We start from the raw sequence: 22,872 nt of genomic DNA on the forward strand, positions 1-22,872 counted from the left end.
CTTTCCCTTTATCATCTCCATATCTGATTGTGGTTACTGTGGTGGTATTCTCACTTTTAACACCTAATGGTACATTTTCAATTCAAATGATCCATACCTCAGTTAGCTCATTAACGTAGATAAAACGCTCTGTGTATAAACATATATTTTTCAAAAGTACAAAAATGACTAAGTTAATGTGAACTTCTGGCACATGGGCTAAATCAGATCTGTACACACTTGTGGGATTAGCCACAAAGTTAGTAGATCATTTCTAATTAAAGAGGGACGATCGGGGTATGTGTGTGGTAGCCATAGATAACATTTTACATGGTGAACGTTTGACATTTTCTGCTACGTGACGTTTTGAAAACTACTCTTGTTTTTGAATGCATGTTTAACCACAAGTAAAGTTAAAGCATTTTTAATGTCTGGTTACCCCCAAAAGTGAAAAGGGAGACTCCACTATGGTGCAGGTGCATCCAAGACATTTAGGCAGCTGAAGTCTGATTGCAAACTGAAATGATTAAGCTTATAACTGATTCACTACATAACTATCAACATAACATGACCAAAGTGTCACAGTTATTCACATTTTATTTATTTATTCAAGTGAGGAAAACTTGGTTTCGGCATTGCTTTGGTTGAGTTGAATTCTTTTCTTGCTGAAAGCCTAGGCATGATAAAAGTAAGACGATTCAACATAATTTGGAGAAATATACTTTAAGATTTCATAAAGTTGATGTCTCAAAAATTTCTTTCTTTCCCAAAAAATCTTTTTTGGCTTTTTGTCAACTTTAGTCTCTTCTGGCTGTTTGCCAGGATTCAGCCACAGCAACATCAAGTGAAAAAGGTACACACTGTGCACAAATGTAGGATAAATATTATAGGTTTGAAATTAGATTCAGCCAATGATTATACGTAGTAATAGAAATACAGCTTTTTTACATAATAATTTTGGTTAGTTTTTATAGATTCTTAAGACAGGAGAACAGAAAATGTCTCTAGAACTTGTGTATAACAGACACTATTCAGGCTACTAGAATGCAGTTGCCAAAGACGTGTACACTGTTATACAGGGATTGCAGAAACAAGATTTTATGTAAATACTGTACACGTGTGTCGACTTCAGCTTTGGTAAAGGGTACCCTCACAGTGAAAGGTCACTCGTGTGCTAGAGAGTGTGAGAAATCACATTTGTGCAAAGTTTTTTCCGTTAAGATATTTTTTTTGTTTGTGATGCACATTCATAAGAACTACATAGGAACTGTTCACTTACTTAAAGTGTACGTTTGAATTTTTTCCACATCAAGTGAAGTGGACAACGCTTGTGCAGTTAGTATGTAGGTACCGTCATACCGCAGACGGTCCATTTCATCACATATTTCTAAGTATGTGATAGTGCACAAAAATATGCTATTGGTCTTGTAGTATATCAGAGTTTTGCTGTTTTGTACGGATGTTTTCCCTGTGTCTGAATTCCTGGATTTGTGCACATTTTTCACACTGTACTTAGTCTGATGTAAGGAAGGAGGCAATTATTTTTCACACTGGGAATTGGGTGTTGAATATATTTTATGTAATAAATATTTAAAATGACATTGTTCTGTGCTCGTTCCCTCAACAGTGCTTTTATTCATTATTAGGTTTTTAATCTGTCTTTGGTCTTTGAAATGTGCACAAGTAAAATGTGCTCGGCTGAAAAGGGTTATAAATAGTTTGACACTGTGTTAACCAACTCAAGCTACCACTACAGTGTATGGCATGGGGTAAGGGGAATACAGTCCTGTTCAATGGTCTAAGGCAACTGAATTTTTAAAAATACAATGTTTTATAAAATTTTTATTTTATGGATTCTGCATTATTGAGTCAATTAAAAAATAGATTCCGAACATCACATTACAAAAAAAAATTTTTTTTACAGAAAATGTTTTGTTTGGCAGTAAAGAAAGCAAATAAATTACATAAAACACCACTTTACAGAAACAGGAATGATGGTCAGCATCAGAGGAACTGTGACAGATTCACCAATATGCTCAGAAAACAGCAACAGGAAGGAGACCAGGGGAAGATCAGGGGAATACCCCCTTGGATGTGCTGCCATGTGAGAAAAACACACACACACTCACTCTTATACACACAATCACACCAACAGGCAATTTAGCATAGCTAGTACACATGCTGGAATGCGTGTGGAAGAAGTAGGAGACGAGAGAAATAGAAAACCCCACATGAACTTGGGGAGAATATGTAAACTTCAACACAGACATGAACCCAAGCTAAGGATCAAACTAGGGATCTATCCGATTAATGACATATAGCCACAATAAAGACTGTTTAAGTTCCAGATTACACTACACTACAGAATATGGGATAAGTTCAAGAGGGTGAATTCTTATGCAAGCCATAAGAATAAATTTGTAATATAATTAGATCCTGAAACACAGCTTAATGTTTTTATTAATATTGCCAGATAAAGACAAAATATTAACAGTAAGATGTTTATCTAGTTCTAATTATGTAGTGATTTCAAATATTAAACAATAAAATTTACAAATCTACTTAGAAAAGGGACATATAACGTGACTCAAGCGTGATTGTACAAATGTATAGGTTTTACTGATAACACCACAAATGGAAAAAATGGCGCAGTTGATCTTCGCATCATTGTAGCCACAGAAGCCCTGATGGAGAGCCAACCTGACCAGAACCCACCTCATCTCTCCCAAAACACAAACACACACATACAGACAGAGAGTGAGAGAGAAAGTGTCTACGGTGTGTGTCCTACATAGAGAAAGAGACGAGGGGCCCACCGGAGAGCATGGGGACACTCTCAACCACACACTAACACTCACACACACTTAAACCAGAGGGGGACGGAAATCTAAATATGATTCAACTTTACAAACACGTAGATGCATGTTATACTCTCTTTCTGGATAACACTCTTCTTCTACGCTATTTTGGGATTTATATCGTATAACATAACAGAAGGAAATGTCTTACTTTGGGTCTTTCATAGATGATATATTCCTTAGAAAAGTTTAAGTGAGCTTTTAAAGTAAGAGAAATCTCCACATAACTGTATGACATACTGAATGGGTTGTATCAAAAGACTGTTGTCATTCAAGTGCTGAAACCACAGTTCCTCTCTCCATATGAATGTACCTTCTTTAGATGTGGACAGCATGTCAATCATTACCGTAACGCTGTCATATTATTCAGATCTTTTTTACTGGAATAATAACAGAAAGGGGGAGGGGAAACAAGATGTGTGAGCGGCATAGTTTAATGGTAGCTAACTGGACAGTAAGAAATAAAACATTATATTACTATATATTAGTTGATATTAGTATATATTAGTTTTCTGAACTGCTGGTAACATCTTAAAGATAAACGTATCTTTATTTAAGCTGTCTAGCTTAAGTGCTTCATTTCTTACAAAGATTAATCCAGAAGCTTTTTTTCGTTGTCCCAATATGTTAACACTTTTGGTTCTTTCTACACCTCCAACATTCGAAATATATTTGTTGCAATATTGTAGTTGTATTTACTCCAACATAAAAAAAACGCTGATGTTTCTCAAGCTTGGCCGGGTGTTTAAAATGGACACATTTTCAAACAACTGTTTATAAAAGGCTTTATAGCATTATGTGCATCAGGTTATTATGAATATTTGAATAATGTAGACATGCATCTAAGAAATTCTTTATTTAATCGTAAATAAAAGAGGAACTCTTGAAAACCTTTATATACAGATGCAATAGTTTGTTTTAAATATAGTATATTTTATTAACTATATTTAAATAATTGCATGTACCCACTAATACAATATGAATTGCAAGCTATTTTAACAAATGGTTATTAGTGAACATTTTATAATAATACATCAATTCAATTATTGTTACCTATATATGGCGTCTACTAAAACAACTTCAAAGGCCTAGGGTTAGCAAAGATAATGCCTTAAATGTAAATAATATTCTTGTCAATAAATTAAATGCTAAGAGAGGTAGAGCAGATAATACAGTAGATATAGTAGATGTCATGTCAAAGGAAGTCTGGTGAATCTAATACAAAAAATAAACATTTGTTTACGCTCGCTCACACACTCACACACGCTCTCACACGCGCGCTCACACACACGCACTCACACACATGCACTCACACAAACGCACTCACACAAACGCACTCACACAAACGCACTCACTCACTCTCAAACACATTCACTCACACACACTGGCTTGTACACTGCTTGAAGGATTATATTCCAAACACATGGCCCACATTCACTGATATGAATAGCGCTGTAAAGAGAGACAGAGACACACAGTTACTTATTAACATTGAAAAGATGTTTAGGCATCAATGAATTTAATGTAACGTGCACACACTGTGATTCCCTGAAGTAAGCCACGGATGTTTAAGCACTCTGGCCTAACGGTGTTGTAAGGTTTCCTAGCACCTATAGCTGTTTTCAGTGTGTTGTCTTGTTCCAAATTGTTTGCCATGATGTTTGCTTATAAAGACTGACAGATTTGCTACATTCTACAGGATAAATCATGCTGCAAAGGATAACACTAGTGCCAACAAGTAACCACCAACCGCCTCTGAAACATCTAGTCTTTCTTGTCACTAACTTGCATGTCACTAACTACCCATAAAATATACTTCAAAACATAATCAAAGTCTCAAATGTTCAAATCACATGTTCAGTATGTGTGCCTGTCATGAGGAAACTCGTCTTTCATGTGTGAACATGTGCATGTGCAGTAAATACTCTGATCTCAGTGAAACTTTGTCCAGAGTGAATCATATTATTTCATATTATACTGTACAACTGGGCAGTTATGGGTTAAAGGCCTTGCTCAAGAGTGCAGCAGTGGCAGCTTCACATAGGATTTAAACTCACAACCTTCCGATCAATAGTCCAACACATTGTCCTGGATGTTTGATGCAGGCTGGTTTGAATATTTCTTTAATTCTTGATCTCCTGACATTTTCACACACAAGTCTAGAGTTGGCGCAATAAAGAAAAAACATCCAGGGAAACACCTTGTTGATGACAATGGAGAATGGCCAGACTGATCGGAGCTACAGGAACTCAGATAATGCACAACACATCAAACCCTGACTACATCAGGCTCCAATCCTGTCAGCCAGAGGGACAAAAAGCTGAGGCTACAGTTTGCATAGACTCAACAAACCTGCAAAATGTGTTTGATGCAGACATGTCAACATAGACCAGAATGTCAATGGAACATTTCCAACAGCTTGTGGAATCCATGACAAAAAGAAATGAGGCTGTTTGAGAGCACAGAGAGGCCCAACTCAGTATTAGTATATAATAGTGTTCCTAATAAAGTGCCTGGAGAGTGTATATTATTCTGTCAAGTGACTTCGTTCAGACCAAAAGCACATTATTTACCATTTAAAAATTACTATTGTACATCTACATGTGGGTATTATAACAGTTGTACAAGTTAACTGGACTACTATAACTAATAATGAGGATAACCTGATGGTTATTAGAAAAACAATGCATCGATTAAACAAATTATAATGCCATAATATATTTGATCATTTATAAAATTATAGAATATAACATTAATATTTAAACATGAAATGATAATATAAATTGTCCTGTGTGTTTATATGTTTATGTTTGTGATGGACTACCTGTAGCCTCGGTGTGTAATTTGGATTCATCGATACTGGTCACTCTGCAGTTTACAAAGACTTTTTTGCCCTCAATCCGATCCAGAGAACTGTGAAGCAAAACTACACTACCCAGTGGTACTGGACTGTGTGTGGACATAAGACAAGAAGGGAGGGTGATGGTTAATAAGCTTGCTACTGGTATTGGTTTGAATTGAAATAAATCGTGTAATAGTACAAAAAAGTTACTCTAAACGGGCTTGTATTTTATTGGGTAGTGAAAAGAATAACACGTTATAAATAAAGTATTCTAAACGGATATTAATAGTTTGATTTAATAAATGCAGGATACAATGTGTGAGGTTTTATGCTGATATTTAAGTATAAGAATAAACCCTCATGCATGAAATCCATCTCTCCAAACTATGAATTCCAGCATATTTATTCAGGAAAAAAATAATTGAAAAAAAAAAATTAACTGTTAAAATTGTAAGGCTGTAAATCACCTACTAAACTCAATGGTATGTTTCTTGTGTAACGTAGTGATTTTGCATTTATGAACTTTTGAAGTAGGAGAGTCTGAGTACCTGCGATAGTTGATATTGAGGTTGGCAGTCATAACAGGCCCAACCAGGTAACCAGCGAGAGTACCTGTCACTGTATCCATCATCGTGGCAATTGCTCCACCGTGTACATGTCTACGGCACAGGAAATCATTTTTTACACCACTTCCTTTGTTGTTATGGGTTTTCCCCTTCTCTCACTAACAGGAGCACAGGTTATTTTTCCATTCAGTGTCCTATTTTGATTATTATAGGTTTAGATATCACTCACAGGCTTAGTGCTAAAACATTCACATAACCTCATCTTTGCTAAATGAAATTTTTGAACGTTTCATACAAACACAGTGCTTGCTCACCCAGGAGGTCCCTCCAGTAGATGCCCAGACTGAAACGCACACACACATTTCTTCTCCTGCTTGTTCATAAAAATCACGTACTCGAACGCTGCACCATACTCTTTATTGCTCCTTGTGAAGAGTCTAGATTTAGACTGGATGATTTTACTCAGGTACACTCCACCTACCACAGGCACAAAAGTGTACACTATTTCCATCATATTATGCATTTTAAGTTATTACACAACACTTTGAAGGGCTGTGATAACAGAAAAAACATAAATAGCATATTAAATAAACTCTGTATGGCATGGAGTGCTTGTGTAGTTAAAATTCTTACAATAGGACCACAGATAAGCAGTTTTTGCTCTGTTCTCAAACAGCAAAATTTACATTCGGTGTAACACACTAAATAAATTAGTGGCACTTACTAATTTTCTAATACCTTTTTACTTTGTATTTAAACACACACTTCCTGCCCATATCATTTAGGCCTTATAGAGATCAGCCTACATGTGAAATACAACATACTATAATAGTATATAATAATGCTATACTATTTTAATTAACTTACCACTTTTAAAGATTATATTGTGAAACTGTAATATTGTTATTTGCTTTTGCCAAAAAAAGAAGTCTAGCGTCAGGATCCCGTGCTCTCATTGCCCGAACTCAAGACCAGCACTGAGAGTTAACCCTTCAGTGGCTTGGTTAGCTCCCTGAACAGGAATCGAACCCGGGGCGCAGTAACGAAAGCGTGGGATCCTTCTGCTGGACCACCTGGGGGTTAAGAATGTGTCTCATAATTTTCCTTATTAAGCAAACCAGCTACAGTATCAAGAACTTTGGCTTGGCTTGGGAACATATAACTAACATACATATTTGGTCTGAATTATTAACACTCAGACATAAGAGACACAGTATGTCATGGAAGTGTTTGACTTTTTTTTTCTAGAATAAAACAGAAAGCAGAAAAATCACAGTTCAGTAAGACTTTAGGTTTTACTCTAGGTGGAGAAAATTGGCTACAGGGAAAAAAATAATCCTGTGTCACACACCGGCAGCGTGTTTGAGAGAGCGGTTGTAACTTGGAAGCTTGCACCAAGGCCCCTTCTCCTCACTGTCTTCTGTCTTAACCTCACACAGTGCATTATAATGATCATAAACCTGCTGCATCTCTGCACTCCAGGATGCGTTGGGGAGGCTGAAGTCCCGCGGATTCGCACTAAAGGGCCATAGCGACATCTGCTGGATAAAGAGAAGAGCGTCATTCATATTGTGATATTTGATGTTAAATATTGTCATTCACTGAACTACAAAAAAAGCACACAAAAAAAAACATTTACAACATAAACGATTATTAGTAATATGTTCTAATTGATATCTTACATGACCACGAAAAGCTCTGAGGTAAGAAATAACCGGATAAACTTACCGACAGGCCTCGCGCACTCCGGTGTCCCGAGCACCGGAGCCTCGTGCTTTTAATCAGAGCCCCATGAGAGACAGCATCATGACACAGTGTAACAGGGAAAAGTGAAATAAACGTCCTCGCGGCTTGGAAACAGCTTCGTATCATGTTGAAGATATATCCCAATACTGTTAATACACTAAAGATGCCTTGTGTTTATTCACACAATGACTGGATACATGGGAGTCATGAGTCATGAGCTGCTTGTATGCATAGTGGCATATGTTTTATATATAAGGAACTTTACAGTTTTTATTCGTTTAGACACAAAATAATATTTCCTCTACAGAAATGTCCACCAGCTGAAGCTAAAGGATAAACACCGTGCCGGTGACTTTCAGTGACACATGTCAGATTCACCCTGCTGTACTTCCTGCGGACGAAGGGGTGAGTTTCAATTCAAATATAAAACCCTCGACTACTCCATCAAGGGGAAAATGCTGCAGGAAACAGCAGTTTTTAAACTAAACTAATTCAATGCAGTGACTTTTCATGTGAAGTAACATTTTTACTAACCGTGGTTGTCAAGCACAAGTTATAATCCTGAGTAATGTATTTAGGTGTCTTGTGTTCAGAGTGAAACTAGGCAAAGTATCTAGTGTTTAAGTGTACGTTAGATTAAGACTCGCCCATCAGATTTGTTAGAAGGAAAGCTACCGGAGCATATTATTATTCTTTAAATCTACAGTATAAATCATGTAGTAAAATGAACGATAATACGAAAAATAAGCAAACGTTTTTTTTACTTAAAACGAGGCACGTTTGCAATTCATGATGTGTCATTTCGCCAATGAGTCGACTCTTTGATCCGATTCTTTGAGGTGAAAGTCGAGAAACAAAATATTCATTTTGTGTATTTTATATTTATCATCTATGATTTCTTATTTCTTCAGTGCAATCGTGGCCGAAGTGCTTCTAGTGAATCTTACTCATATCCTAGTCTTTTTTTCCACGGATAACGATTTGGAGCCGAACGTTGAAAAGCGCTTGTCTCTTTTTTCTTCTGTTGTTTAAATTGCAACCAACTGTAAGGTGCATTTTCCGCCACCTACTGGATTGTATGGAGCACATCATGGTTGAGGGCATTGAAATGAAGAAAAATAATAATAAGTCCTATTGATCAGTCCCTTATCTTATATTTAAAAAAAATATCAATAATTGGAGTCAATACTAATTCTTCTTGGATTCTTTTCAGGTAAATAGTTTTTTTACACCCATTTGTTTTAGTGACTGAACAAGTTTTGTGTGTTCTCTATTGTATTCTGTACATTCTTATAAGAAATGTTTTATAGTTTCTGGTGATCCACATATATCACAATTGTATTTTTCATGTTTCCCTTGAACGCATAAATTCAGAGTTTTATACACGATACGTTATCTTGTCATAATCACAACCTTTTCCTGTTATTGCCAGTTTTCCACTCATACATTTCTTTGTATACTGTGCAGATGCCTCCATCTTTTTCCATTATCCCATATATTTTTCCACCTTATTTTAATTCCAATCAAACCCTTAATTCCTGCTTTACTCATCTGATCCTTTAATGACTTTTTAGATAGTTTATCATCTTCCTCATTCCCCTTTACTGTGTGCTGGAACCCACAAAATACAAATCCTTGTACCAAGTTATTTTTGCTGTATAGTTTATGTAATGTTTTGTATAGAATATTTAGCCTGGTTAAGGATGCTCCACTAGCTAAGCTTTCTAAAGCTTATTGTAAATCTGTACATCTTAGACATTATTCAGGCTGCTTTTCCTCCACCCTTTGTAAAGCTAGGGATATTGCTATCAGTTCTGTTGTGAAAACATTTATATGGTCTGTTGCTCTTTGTCCTATTCGATTGTCTTCCGTGCCATGAAGATTTTTGACCTCCACTCGTGGTAAGGGCGACTCTGTAAGGATCCTGAGGCATCTAGAGATGTTCCAGCTCTGGTTGGACTCTATACTAAAGAGGAGACGCAACTTCATGTGATCTTTGAGGACAACAACCTTCTCATCGATACATTTCTCATACTGTATATTTATAATCACACCCTCCAGTGTCACCCATATGAGGATGAGGTTCCCCTTTGAGTTTGGTTCCTCTCAAGGTTTCTTCCTTTACCTTCAGGGGAGTTTTTCCTCCCCACAGTCACCTGAGTCACCTCAGACTTGCTCATTGGGGATAAATACAAATATTTAAATATATCTAATATTAATCTTGAATTTCTGTATTATATGAATCTTTATATTATATTTTGTCCTATGTTTATGTTCTGTAAAGCTGCTTTGAGACAATGTCCATTGTTAAAAGCGCTATACAAATAAATTTGAATTGAATTTAATTGAATATTATACTGAGGAATATATACTGCCGAAGCTCTTCTACCCGTTTTAGGATCATTTGATCCATCTGTGAATATTTGAGTTATGTTTAGCGGTATGTCTTGTTTTATATACTGTATAACTACAATATTTTTAGTGGCAAGTACGTTGTTGCTAGTGAAGTCACGTGACCGGAACTTTACTTCAACCTGTTGCCTTAACAACCGGACGGATGGCTTCTGTTGATACCCTTTAAAGACAGCGACAGCTTGATGTTGTGCTGAAAAGTAAATCCACTGATCGTTTGTGTATTGTGGGAATAGGAATATTGTTGAAATGTCAAGTCAAAGCGAACAGAGTTTTAGGAACACACTTTTGCAGAGAGAAAAGGGCAGAACAGAGGTAGACAATCATTAACACGTTATTCAGGTTGGTTGGTTGAACCAGTGAATATTTGGACTCGTCAATCTGTCACTCTTGTTTTTTAGAGAAATGAGAAAAGGACAGTCAGACTTGCTCAACTTGAAAGGTTTGTTTTTCTTCATACGGGGTCCACCTTTGTTACAGTGTGTGTGTGTGTGTGTGTGTGTGTGTGTGTGTGTGTGTGTGTGTGTGTGTGTGTGTGTGTGTGTGTGTGTGTGTGTGTGAGAGAGAGAGAGAGAGAGAGAGAGAATAATTTACCCTTAATAATAAGTGTAGAGACTGTAGTCTGTGGTGCATAAATAAAAACTCATTAACAACCCAAAAAATGCTAAAGAAAGGTTGAAAACAAACATAAACATTGAGAATGTGATATACAATAATGGTGTAATGTTTACATTTTGAGATTATTTATATTGTAAAAATGTTTTGTATAGTAGTTTCAAAACTGTTGAGTTTTTTATTTTGTTGTTGCATTTTCAGATTTGCTATTACATATTTGGTTTGTTAATGTGTTTATTCTTTCGCCATACATGCTATCATGTCACTGCTATGGTGGGAAATGTTTACCACATGTATCGTATCTGTTTATCACTGGTACTATGATGGTCGCTTTCCAATGTCAGAGAGAAAGCCTAGCAGCACTTGAGCTACATACACTATTTATTTATGTTTGTTTGTTTGTTTGTTTGTTTGTTCATATGGTATATCTGCTAAAATAGAAAAATATAAAAAATTTTGCTCAAAAAATTTAAACCGAACTTCTCAAATTTGCATAACCAGAGAAAGTATAAAACAGCCTTTGTTAAACAAATGTCCATGATGTTACCTCCTACTACTGATTCTGACATAACCGGTTTATATATTTTTAGAAAAGTTACTAACAGGCCAGAATGTGAAGAAGCCTCTCAAACTGGTTTTGCCAAGACCTTTTTGCATTATGAGCTCGCACGAGGAAGAGAGGCGAAGTTGGCTCATGTTGCTCTCATACTGGTAGGTAGAGGGTGTCAAAGAGAAGATTTTGGTCATTCACCAGATATAGTCAGTGCTGTTAATGCTAAAATATAAACTAAATCTCTTCCTCCCATCAGTGTTTAAAATTATATAATGAGATATATTTCACATGTATTATTTAATTGGGTGTTGAATTGTTGTTTTTGTTACTTTGGTTTGTTTTTCTATTTCTAAAGGAACGTAGGGTGGCACTGCGCAGAGTTCTAGAGGAAGAGAGACAACTTTATGAAGAAGAATTGAGCCAAAAGGGCTTGGCTATTTTTCAGCAAAGGATATAACCTGTTACACTACTCTACCTTCAACAAACATTTCGTGTCCTTCTCACATCCTCACATTTGTCACTTAATTGTTTTGCATTTTCTCTTGTAAAATAAAATGTGTGACAGATGAAATAAACATACTGTGTTAATAAGCAGAAACAAGAATGACCTTGTGATTACGAAGAGGCTCATTTTAAATGCAAAACCCAGTCACATATATACCATTACAGGTAATCAAGCACTTTCTGAAAGCAATGTAACAGCACGGCCAAGTCATTTGTGTTTGCTATACGCTGACAGTTTTTTCTCAAACAATATAAGTAGTATTGTCATAACTGTCAGAAGGATTGTTAAAAAATAATATTTTTAAATTAATGTACAGTAGTAGTATACATGCAGAAAAGTTGAAATGGTGCATTGTTCTATATTATGAATCAGTTCAAAAGAAAAAGCAAACTACAGCAATGTAGGTTGGTAATTGACCCTATTATTTGTAAAGCCAAGGATCAAAAACAACATCAGCAGCCTTAGTATGACATTTCATGCAATTCCCATGTAATTGGGTGTGTCTTTGTCTTTTTGTATTTGTGGGATAACTAACAAAGGTGAAAGATAGAGATTTAGTGTCTCTCTTTTTGTTAGTATTTGTTCACAGCTGAATAAGAATCTGTGTCTCAAAGCAATGTATGTCAGTAAGTATGCGGGTGAATTTCTCATGTGGCTTAGATTAGTTATATAATTTTGAAAATCAAAGTAGAAGATTCTTGAAAATTGCTAGTTTTCACATTTTTAAGGCATCAAAACACAAGATATCTGTGTGATATCTTTTTATGACAATATACATTGACAGTGACAGATCCTCTGATCTCAAATACATACAGACATTGTATAGTGTTATTTAAAACTTTTTTTGTCAAACACAAATGTATTATATGTGTTATGGCATTTATTGTTTTTACTGTACTTTATTTTTATGTCAGCAGTCATTTATATTTTGTTTGTCGAAAGTTCTTTGGTGTTTAGTGTGCAACCTAATATTCATATTGAAGGCAATTTTAACGGCAAAAGAAGAGTTCTTGTGGACTGAAAACAAAAAAATGATAAAATTATTAAATATTACAAATTTTACAAAGGTATTTCTGAAATATTCATCTGGAAGCAACATCCATGGCCTAGTTAAAGTCACAGAGACCAAACTTTCCCTCATTCTGATGTTCGATATGAACATTTAGTCTATTTATTAACTTACATTTACTTAAGCCTTAATATGTGTATACTGTATTGTTTTTTCTTTTAGTAAAGGAGGTGTACAAAGAATTTAATTCTACAGTCTAAACCATGGTGTTCTCACTGTGCAGATGACAATAAACCTCTTGATATGGATCTTGAGTTACTGAAGCTCTTGACCTGCATACATGAGCAGATGTATAGGTACATTAAAGTGGTTGCTGAGTGTATGTACAGTAGTTACATATTAATGTAAATATTGTAGCATAAAATAGATCAAAGAATTCCATTCATTTTAGTGGATATTAAAAGCAAATACTAGTGCAAGCTCAATTCATTTTAGACTCCTCTGTTGTCATCAGCTCTGCTATTCACCTGTATAAACTTTAAACAAACATATCAAAGTCTGGATGTAAAACAGGTTGTAGCTGCTTACTAACAAAGCATTTCTATTGAAACCTGTTATACAGGACAGGAGGACAGTTGAGCTTTAAATGAATTTGAGTTGTAGATGTGTATCTGGAGAAAGTGTATGATTGAGGTGCACCTTAATTTCAACCGAAATGAATGTAGTTACAAACACTCATCTTAACATCCATCACTGGATCAGGATTGCCTCTGAAACTTGTTCAATCTGCTAATCAACAGAATTAGCAATGACAGTCATTATAGTTATGATATAAAATGAGGAATATGCAATTGGCACCTTACAAATGGGAAATGGACTACTTGGTTAGCAGTAAAATATGTTTATGTTGCATAACTCATTCATTCATATTGACCTGGATCATTGGGCATGAATCAGGCGGGTGGCCAAGTGCCCCAAGGACACCATTCACACTCTCGTCCACACTCATTCAATTCACTCATTCATATTCATCCACTCACTCGTTTATTTTTGGAGTTGTGAGGCAGCAATTCTTCCCAAAGTTCCACCCTGCTGTCTACTACATGACTGTGCTAATTTAATCTGTGGCTTACACACATGTTTAGAGGTATTATATATATTTGTACATTTTAGCATTTAATTTATTAGAAGCATTATTGGCATTACCAAATCTTCAACATTTTTAAGTACAGTACATAGCTACATTCATCACACCAGCCAACAACATGCCAAGATACTCTGGATTGGCCCAAGGTGTGAATGGAAGTGTGTGTGTGTGTGTGTGTGTGTGTGTGTGTGTGTGTGTGTGTGTGTGTGTGTGTGTGTGTGTGTGTGTGTGTGTGTGTGTGTGTGTGTGTGTGTGTGCACTGGTTTGTTACATGTATGCAGAGGTTTATGGGCAATTCTGTGTGTGCTTCACAATAACTCAATCAATAACTGTAATTTACTGTCATATATAAACAGGAATTTATTAGCTTCATCACTGACACTTGTGGTATAAGCTGTCTATTCATGTTTGCTGAGTACAGTATGTATTTATTTTGCCATGTGTACAACAATTCAAAATGTAACAATGCATAAAACCAATCCACACTAAAACACATAGGGGCAGTCCTCAGTGTAGCCAAAGTGCAAAACATGATCAGTTTTTATTGTTTTATTATTTATGGATCAAATAATATATGTTCCTGGTTTTCCTTTTTATTCTTCTTATGACTAACTGGGAGGCATTTTGTCCACACACAACGCCCTGTACAAATAACGCAAAAGATTAAATTCACCACATATTCATGCAATAATATAATCAATAGAATAATCTTACCATCTATATGATAGTCTTAAGAAAGCAATTCATAATATATCCTATTTCTAAAAGACTATCATGATTAACATGCAATTACATTCAGAACAAACTGGGTATTTTTCATTTAGGTTTATGACTCTTTTGGAAATAATTCAGAACATGTATAGATGAATAAAGTAAGAGTAATATCATATAATAGGTTCCTTGTTACATGATTTTCAATGTAAGAGATAAAATATGAAATTTGTCTCAGATCTTACCTTCCCTCTACCCGTTCTTTATCCACATACACACAGATCTTTGTATCTCTGTCCAGAATCTGTTTCTTCAAATGCTCGACCTCCTCCTGCACTTTCTGTATCTCAGCATTCTGATTTGCTACATGAACAGAGAGCAGGTAAAGGGTTGCTTTTAGAAAATAATTTAATATGGTTATTATTTAAGATCAGATAAGCGGTAGAAAATGAGTGAGTGAGAGTGAGAGAGTGAGTGAGTATTATTTAAGATAACAATAATAAAATAATAATTAATAATATTTAAGTTTTTTTTATATGTAATAATATCCTGATATACAATCGTTTAATAAATAAACTGTATCTTACTTTTTTGTGCATCGGTTTCTGCAGTTTTTTGTGATCTCTGCTGATCAGCTTCCTTCTAAAGAGACAAGAGAGATGAATAAGGAAGAAATTAGTCATCTTGTCTATAATATAGGCCTTCTAACTTAAAAAGTCTATAGTTAATTCAAATTACTGTTTGACCATTCGGACTCATTTGTTTTATTTATTTATTCATTTATTATAATAATGTGAAAATCCCAGCTTTCTCTGTTGAAATAAACAATCCCAAATAGTTGTTATATATCCTAACACATATATATCCTTCTCATGACAAAGTAGCTGCTCATACAGTCCTAAAGTAATGGAATAAATCATTGGCTGTAGAAAAATCTTTTATTTGTTTTTGCTATGCACTGAGGATATTTGATTTTTAGATCAAAAGTTTTAGAACAACTTAGAACTTGGTGACATCTAATTTTTAGATATAGTAACAGATTTACTGTTAAAGTAAATAAGACTTCAAATTTGGCATATGCCTTTCTTGCAATAACAAGCCGATGACCCCCTGACATTAGCTAAATGTTGCACTGCTCTTTTTTGTGATGCCTTTCCAGGCTTGCACTGTACCGTTCTTTCCTCATTAGAGTGAAAATCATTACTGCTTGATGCCTCCTTTGAGTAAACCTACTTTAGTGCACTGCATTGGAGTGAATGCACCTAATATTTCTCACTTTAACTTTGCACTAGTTAACTTTCTTAATCTCTGACCGAGCAGGAAGATCAACTTTATTAAATACTGTGTGTACACTGTGACTATCAGTGTTTGGAATATTTTGCAATGTTAACATACATGCAAATGTACTTCCGTTTCTGCACATTACATGAGCCAACAAAAGGCAAGAATATATCTTTGCCCATGTGCATGTCAGTTTAACTGTCATAAAGTCATAATAAAGCAGGCAGTAACACAAGTTAATAAATGACTGGCACATTTTAGTATTCTTCAATGCTATATGATGCAAAAACTTTAGTATAGACAATAACATTTAGACTCTTTTAAAAATATTCAATAAAAGAAAAATCCTTACACTTAATGGAGAATTTTAGTGTATGTTTGATTTAGTATAATTATTTCTTACTCTGTTTATTCTGTTAAGTTCAATAATTATTATATCCTGGTCAGGAATTCAAAGCCCTTCCTTGGATATAAGGCAGGGCTTCACTTCTCCACACCCCCACAATACACATTAACCTTATTTGCTGTTTCAGAATACTGTCAGTACAGCATTGTAGCATACAATCAGTACGAGTAACACAGTGCAATGCAATGCATACACACTGCTGAAGGCTAAAGTAATTAAAATAAATGCACTTTTCATATAATCTGATTTTAGAATGAGTCAGGGATTAAAAATGGCTTTGAATTTAGATTGTACCTTCTGGATCCATTTCGGCAAATCAGAATTGATAAGAAAACAAAACTGTTGCATCCGTTATATACAAAATAAACCTGTAAATTTAAACCTGAATCCTTGATACAGTATATGTTACATTACTAGACATAATCTTGAGAAAAATATTGATAGCAAAATTCACCAGACAAGCAACAAACAACCTGAACTAAACAACTCAGATTAGCTAGAACGAAATAGATTAACTATAACTTATAACAAAAATAGTTACTTCCTGTCATTTTTTTTACCTTCTGTGTTTGACAGGTGTTCATGTTCTGTTCAGAGATTTCTTTCTCTTTCACCAGGTCTTCCAACTTCTTTGTCAATTGAATTTTCTCCTTGTCCAGTGGAACTAGCTGAACGCTTAGTTTCTGGAGTTCCGTTTTGGAACTCAGGATTGCATCCTCCTTTTTCTTCACCTCTTGAATGTTTGAAAGAATTATATTTCTCATTTTGCGAATGTTAATCTCCTGCTGTATAGCCTGAAAAGACACAGCCACCAGTGCACACGTTGCCAAGAAAACCAATGCCCAGACAGACTTCATCCTCAATGTGAGAGGTAGAGAAATTGAGCTGGAGGTGAAGAGATTCACTGCAGTACACTGGTTGCTTTTTCCCCTGTCACTTGGTTTCTCGTTTATCTGTAGACTCCACACTGTAAACTTCTCAATAGCAATGTAAATGGCAGCACTGACGGCATTTCACTCCCTCACTCCACCCTCCTCTTGGGATCCGGGTTTACCTGTCCAACCAGATGCTTGGGTGCAATAATAATGACAGTACAGTGCTGAAAAAGAAAAGAAAAGGCTTTTTGAACACCTACTGGTCGGTCAAATAAATATAAAAACAAAATGCTTGAATTAAATATGCCCTTATTTGTTGTAAACATTTGTGTAGATAGTTAGAAAAAAATGCTTTTTGGACTGGTTTTAAACTATCAATGCCTTTTGACAGCAATAAAACTAATACCCAGATCCATTCAATATTTTCCAAATTAAAATGTATTTTTTTAAAATCAGTATTTACAACTTATATGAATGCAGTAAAAGCAAAATGATTTTTTATTAAATTCACTCTTTTTGACAAGGTACATTCTCTATTTCCCAGCCCGACCACAACTAACGTTATATGTAGGTGCATCGTAAATGTATATACAATTTATTAACCTTGACAACTGCATAACCTATGCATTACGTGAACTGTCCCAAATTACATGACGATCCAACATATCTGAAATCAACCTGCTGTAGTACAGAGTGTGTCAAAATACTACATGAGCGCAGCAGGAGCTCTGACCTGTTAAACAAGTTTTTAAAGTACACAGGTTTTGGATTCTGGTAGCAGTATGAACACAAATGTGGCTGATTTTATTTTCATTATAACGATTACAATAAGGGAAGCTTGAATAGGAGATTTTTGTTGTGTACTTGATTATTCTCTTTAGAAAATAGACCCAGTCTTGCATGTGCTGGTGAAAGGATGAGTCTGTAACAGGTGCAGTTTTTGTCTCTACTGCCTCTCACTGTAGTGTGGCTTTTACACGCATGTGGCTTTTACGCGCATGCAAATGGGTTTTTGAGTATTAATTAATTGGACTGTTTAATAAAGACATGTCCACTACCACACACGAATCTGGAGTATAAACCACACCTTTCGTTTCCAATTTAAATAACTATTAACAGAAGAAACTAAATGAGCCTGAGGTGCAGCAGTTCCCGTTCCTGTCGATAAGCTTGTACAGCCGGTTGCACCACCGATCCCTCGGACAGATTTTAAATTTACCTCTGTTCTCCTTGTGTTTTTCTCATGAAGTTTACCATGAGGCACCTGGGAGTGCTGCTGGGCTCGTTGGTGGCTTTCACCCTACTCCTAATGGTCTTTGTTTACTCGAGGAGTACCTTGGAGTTCGAACTGACCAAGACCAACTATTTCAAGAATGTAAATAATAAAGTAACCAGTGACGTGCTGAAGGAGACCAAGAGCAACATTGATGATACCAACAAGAGGCTGATGCAAAAAAGGAAAAGGATTCAGGAACTTACAAAAGAAATCAAAGCATTTCAGGAGGCTGCAGATGGGAAAAAAGCCATGCTGAACACATGCAACAATGATCTGGTGAGGAACGGGATGGTTTGGGGGAGTCAACGATAGACCAGAAAAACTAGTAGGCACCTGGTTCATCTACTGCAGTATTAGTGTTTCATCTCTTACTGAATATGCTGGTTTCTAAGAAAAAGTAGTAGTGTAGTAAAAAGTATAGCAATCAAGTTTCCATTCATTGTCACTGAAGTGGTACCCTCAGACATGCACCTTTTGTATAAACAGTTCTGTATGTACAATTTACAAGTACCACCCCAGTGACAAGGGAAGGTACAGATTGGTACTGTATAGTTTCTTTTTCTTTTTTTCCAAAGTGTATGTCAAATATATTGGGAAAGGAGTTTTCCAAACTCTGTTTAACTTTTCATTACAGAGTCAGATCAAGGCTGAAATTGTTTCTCTAGAAGAAACGAGAAGCAAATCTGACAGTGAGTACCATATTAACTGAGTTCATTTAGAAGGATGTTTGTTAGAACAGTTTCTTTTTAATCCAGTCTTTTGTTAATATAATTACAAAAAGACCATAGAAATGCATTTGCACTTGGTTCAAACTTCTCACCACCACTTTAGTAAAACCTCTCACCACCAGAATAGAGCTAAATTAAAAATGTTTGGGTGAGGGTTGGGTTGGGTCTCATGTTGGGTTAAAGTACCTCATATTTTCAAACTAGGACACAATAAGACAGGTTACTGTTGTGTGAAATACAGATTATTCTGTGAAATGTTTGAAACTGTTGTTTCTTCATTGATTTCCATCATCAGCTGAGTTTCAACAGAAGAAGTCCGATTTAATTGAGCAGATAAACAAACTCAAGACAGAACTTGAGAAACGCAGCAATCTGTGTAACTACATCAACAAGCGCTCCGTAGAGGGGATGTAAGTATATGTTTAAGTGACTGTTTTAATTTTGCACTCTGTTTAAAAAGTGAATCTGTTCTAACTGATTTACCAGTTCTGTTTATGGTTTGTTTGCTTAAGAGTACAGGATGGTTCAGTTGCCCATGAAGCCCTTTTTGTACAAACACTCATTGTCTTATTTGAAGTAGGCTTTTCTGACCCTTGCATTAAATTCGTTTAATATATTAATCTGTGAAAACACATGATAATGCAAGTTATAATAGAATGAACAATGAACAATTAATTCCAAAGAGTTACATTTCCTCTTATAATTAAGCAATTCAAGTAATATTTTCTTTATTTCTTATTACTGTTTCTTAAAACAAATTTCAAAAGTGTCCTGATAATTCCAATTCTAAATCCAGACAGTGCAATAAGATTATCTATGGTTATTATACATGTTATTAGTTAAGTTGGTTGAGTGATTGCCTTGCAAAGCCCAATGCAGATAACCGCCTGAAGAACAGGTGTAAATGCAAATGTGTGCTTATTTCTGGTATTGATACAGTATCTAGATACAAACACTTTGTTAACAAGATGTCTTAATTTGCCTTAGAGATTGAGGTTTGCACCGCCTTCCATCTTGCACTGTCAAGTTTCCATCTGGCATTTTATATTCTGCAGTCTACTCTTATTTTTATCACAACCTGGGTAAACAGTAGATCAGATGGCTGTCAAAGGTTGACCAAATAGGCAAGGAGTACCATAAGTACTTTACCTCATTTTCCTGTATTACTTTACTGCTGCACCTCCATTTGCAGGCAGCATTTCAGCAGTTAATATTTTAGGTGTTGTGCATCGGTGATTAACCGTGTGCTTATGTCTAAGTGTTTTCTAATAGCTTCAGGAATGTGGTATGGTATTTAAAACAAACGCCTAGAAAAAAATGCTAAAATTCTGTTTAAATTTTGTTTTTGTCTTTCTTACAGGAAACTTTGTGGTATTGTAGCTTTTCTACAATCCTAAAGTTGAAGCAGCCTAATGAGAGGCAAAGTCAGGAGCTACAACGATACATGTCAAGAGGTTAAAGCTTTGAGGGCAGAGAAGATAAATATGAACTAAATAATAAAACAAAACAGTGACAACTCAGGGCTTAATTATATATAAATCAAAAGGAAAACATGCACAAATACACAGTCAGACTTAAATTATGCACAGACACAAATACAAGTTATACTTGCATAGATTTCATTCTATTACTTGGTCAATCATTAAGTACCCTGATATGTTGTCTGCTTTTCTTCTTTTTTCTGACATGTGAGCTTCTTTTTTTTTTTCTTCTTTTTTTTTTGTCATTTCTGAATAGATTTTTGTATTTGGTGAACATTCAGTTGCTACATTTGCATATTAAGTATTAAGTTATACATCACATTAAGAGGATTACTACTTATTGTCAACAATGATTTGTGAGTACATGTATATGTGTATTAAATAAATTTGTCATGTTAGAAAAGGTTTTCTTTCTTTTTTCTTTCTTTTATTTTCTATTTCATTCTTTTCATATTTATGCTGTTTTTCAATGTACATTCTAGAATGTTTTATCCCATTGCAGTTCTTATGATTTATGAACTCATAAGTTATTTATATCTTTGTGGAATAATTGCGGCTGTTCAAATATGCTTTTAAAAAAGTTCTAGGCTTGTAGAACATGTGAAAGATTCATGCACATTTTCTGCATCTGATGGTGTATGCGAGTGGGGCAGAAATCTGCTACATGCATGTTACATGTTAAGTCAGTGAATACCTATTAGAAGGTTGTGTGTTTAAATCCCAGCTCCACCAAGTTGCCATCACTGGGCACCTGAACAAGGTCCTTAATCCTCAATTGCTCAGTTGTGTAAAATGAGATAAAATGCTATTAATGTATTTTGTAAGCAAAAGAACCTGCTGGGTTTGATAGGCAGTATAGTTCAGTGCTGATTTCAGTAGGGCCATGGCTTTAGGATTTCATCTTTCTTTGCATTCACTCTCGAGTATTTAAAAAAAGAATAGTTTTCTCATTACTTGAATGTTAATCTGTTGTATATAGCATAAATGGCCATAATCACCACTGTACATATTGCCAAGAAAAACAATGGCAGAGGTAGAGAAAGTAAATAGGAAGTGAGGAGATTCACTGCAGTACAATGGATGCTCTTTCCTCTCTCTCTCTCTCTTTCTCTTTCTCTTTCTCTCTCTCTTTCTCTTTCTCTCTGTCTATGTCTCTTGTTTTCTCCTTTATCTGTAGACTCAACAGTGTAGACTTACCATGTTCTCAGTAGACCAGCACTGTCAGTGACCATTTCGGCCTGACGTCATTTTAATCCCTCACTCCACCCTTCATTTGGGAATTGGGTTTACCTGTCCAACCAGATACTTAGGTGTGACTACAGCGACAAGGCAGGGCTGGAAGAAATGCAAAAAAACAGGTACTTATACTAATGGATAGCCTGTTGTTTTTTAATTTTTTTCTTGACAGAACACATAATAACAGACAAGCCTATGAACATACAAGTGGAGCAAGGTGCAAGTTGGAACAAAGCTACTGTTACTTAAAATATTAGAGTAGACAAACTATGTGGGTAATCTGCAATAAAAACACTGTCTTTTTTGAAAGAACAGGCCTTTAGACTCAATACACCTCTGTTACATTCACCCACTGATTGCTTAAATTTAAATAACAATACTGTAAGGTTTTGACTCAACAAGACCATAGAATATTTTTCTTTAAAAAAAAATTTTAAAAAAAGATTAGATTTTTTTTTGTTATAAATACGTTTGGACCATTTTTTAATTGTTTGTTAATGCCTATTGCCGTCAAGACACTGACATGTGAAGGAAAAAATAAATAGTAGAATGAAGATATACATACTTATTCATGGCATCCGCAAAATTCTAAATTCATCATTCAAAATCCAAACAAATTCAGAGCGAATTAAAATCACTTCTAAAA

At 35.3% G+C, this 22,872-nt stretch overlaps 3 protein-coding genes across 4 annotated transcripts; 1 reads left to right on the forward strand and 2 right to left on the reverse strand.

Moving 5' to 3' along the window:
• Nucleotides 1–3,749: 3,749 nt before the first annotated feature.
• Nucleotides 3,750–8,959, reverse strand: them4 (thioesterase superfamily member 4). 2 transcript variants are annotated; one of them, XM_027148790.2, is made up of 7 exons: nt 8,526–8,764; nt 7,974–8,382; nt 7,597–7,786; nt 6,560–6,722; nt 6,228–6,338; nt 5,662–5,786; nt 3,750–4,289 (listed from the first exon to the last, which is right to left on the reverse strand). In XM_027148790.2, the coding sequence occupies exons 2-7, from the start codon at nt 8,115–8,117 to the stop codon at nt 4,246–4,248; spliced, it is 777 nt and encodes a 258-aa protein (XP_027004591.2). In that variant the 5' UTR covers nt 8,118–8,382; nt 8,526–8,764; the 3' UTR covers nt 3,750–4,245. The 2 variants fall into 2 exon arrangements, with proteins under 2 accessions (XP_027004591.2, XP_027004592.2); XM_027148791.2 differs by having other exon boundaries at nt 7,597–7,783; nt 7,974–8,959.
• Nucleotides 8,960–14,567: 5,608 nt separating this feature from the next.
• si:dkey-87o1.2 (uncharacterized protein LOC796684 homolog) lies at nt 14,568–17,643 on the reverse strand. Its single transcript, XM_047810666.1, has 4 exons — nt 17,191–17,643; nt 15,531–15,585; nt 15,189–15,306; nt 14,568–14,874 (listed from the first exon to the last, which is right to left on the reverse strand). The coding sequence occupies exons 1-4, from the start codon at nt 17,485–17,487 to the stop codon at nt 14,841–14,843; spliced, it is 504 nt and encodes a 167-aa protein (XP_047666622.1). The 5' UTR covers nt 17,488–17,643; the 3' UTR covers nt 14,568–14,840.
• Nucleotides 17,644–18,318: 675 nt separating this feature from the next.
• Nucleotides 18,319–21,387, forward strand: LOC113644894 (nucleoprotein TPR-like). Its single transcript, XM_027150061.2, has 4 exons — nt 18,319–19,057; nt 19,416–19,470; nt 19,805–19,919; nt 20,870–21,387. Exons 1-4 carry the CDS (start codon nt 18,749–18,751, stop codon nt 20,904–20,906), a joined length of 516 nt encoding a protein of 171 aa, XP_027005862.1. The 5' UTR covers nt 18,319–18,748; the 3' UTR covers nt 20,907–21,387.
• Nucleotides 21,388–22,872: the final 1,485 nt, after the last annotated feature.

The sequence above is a fragment of the Tachysurus fulvidraco genome, chromosome 3 (assembly GCF_022655615.1).
Source record: "Tachysurus fulvidraco isolate hzauxx_2018 chromosome 3, HZAU_PFXX_2.0, whole genome shotgun sequence".
In the NCBI taxonomy this organism is placed as follows: domain Eukaryota; kingdom Metazoa; phylum Chordata; class Actinopteri; order Siluriformes; family Bagridae; genus Tachysurus; species Tachysurus fulvidraco.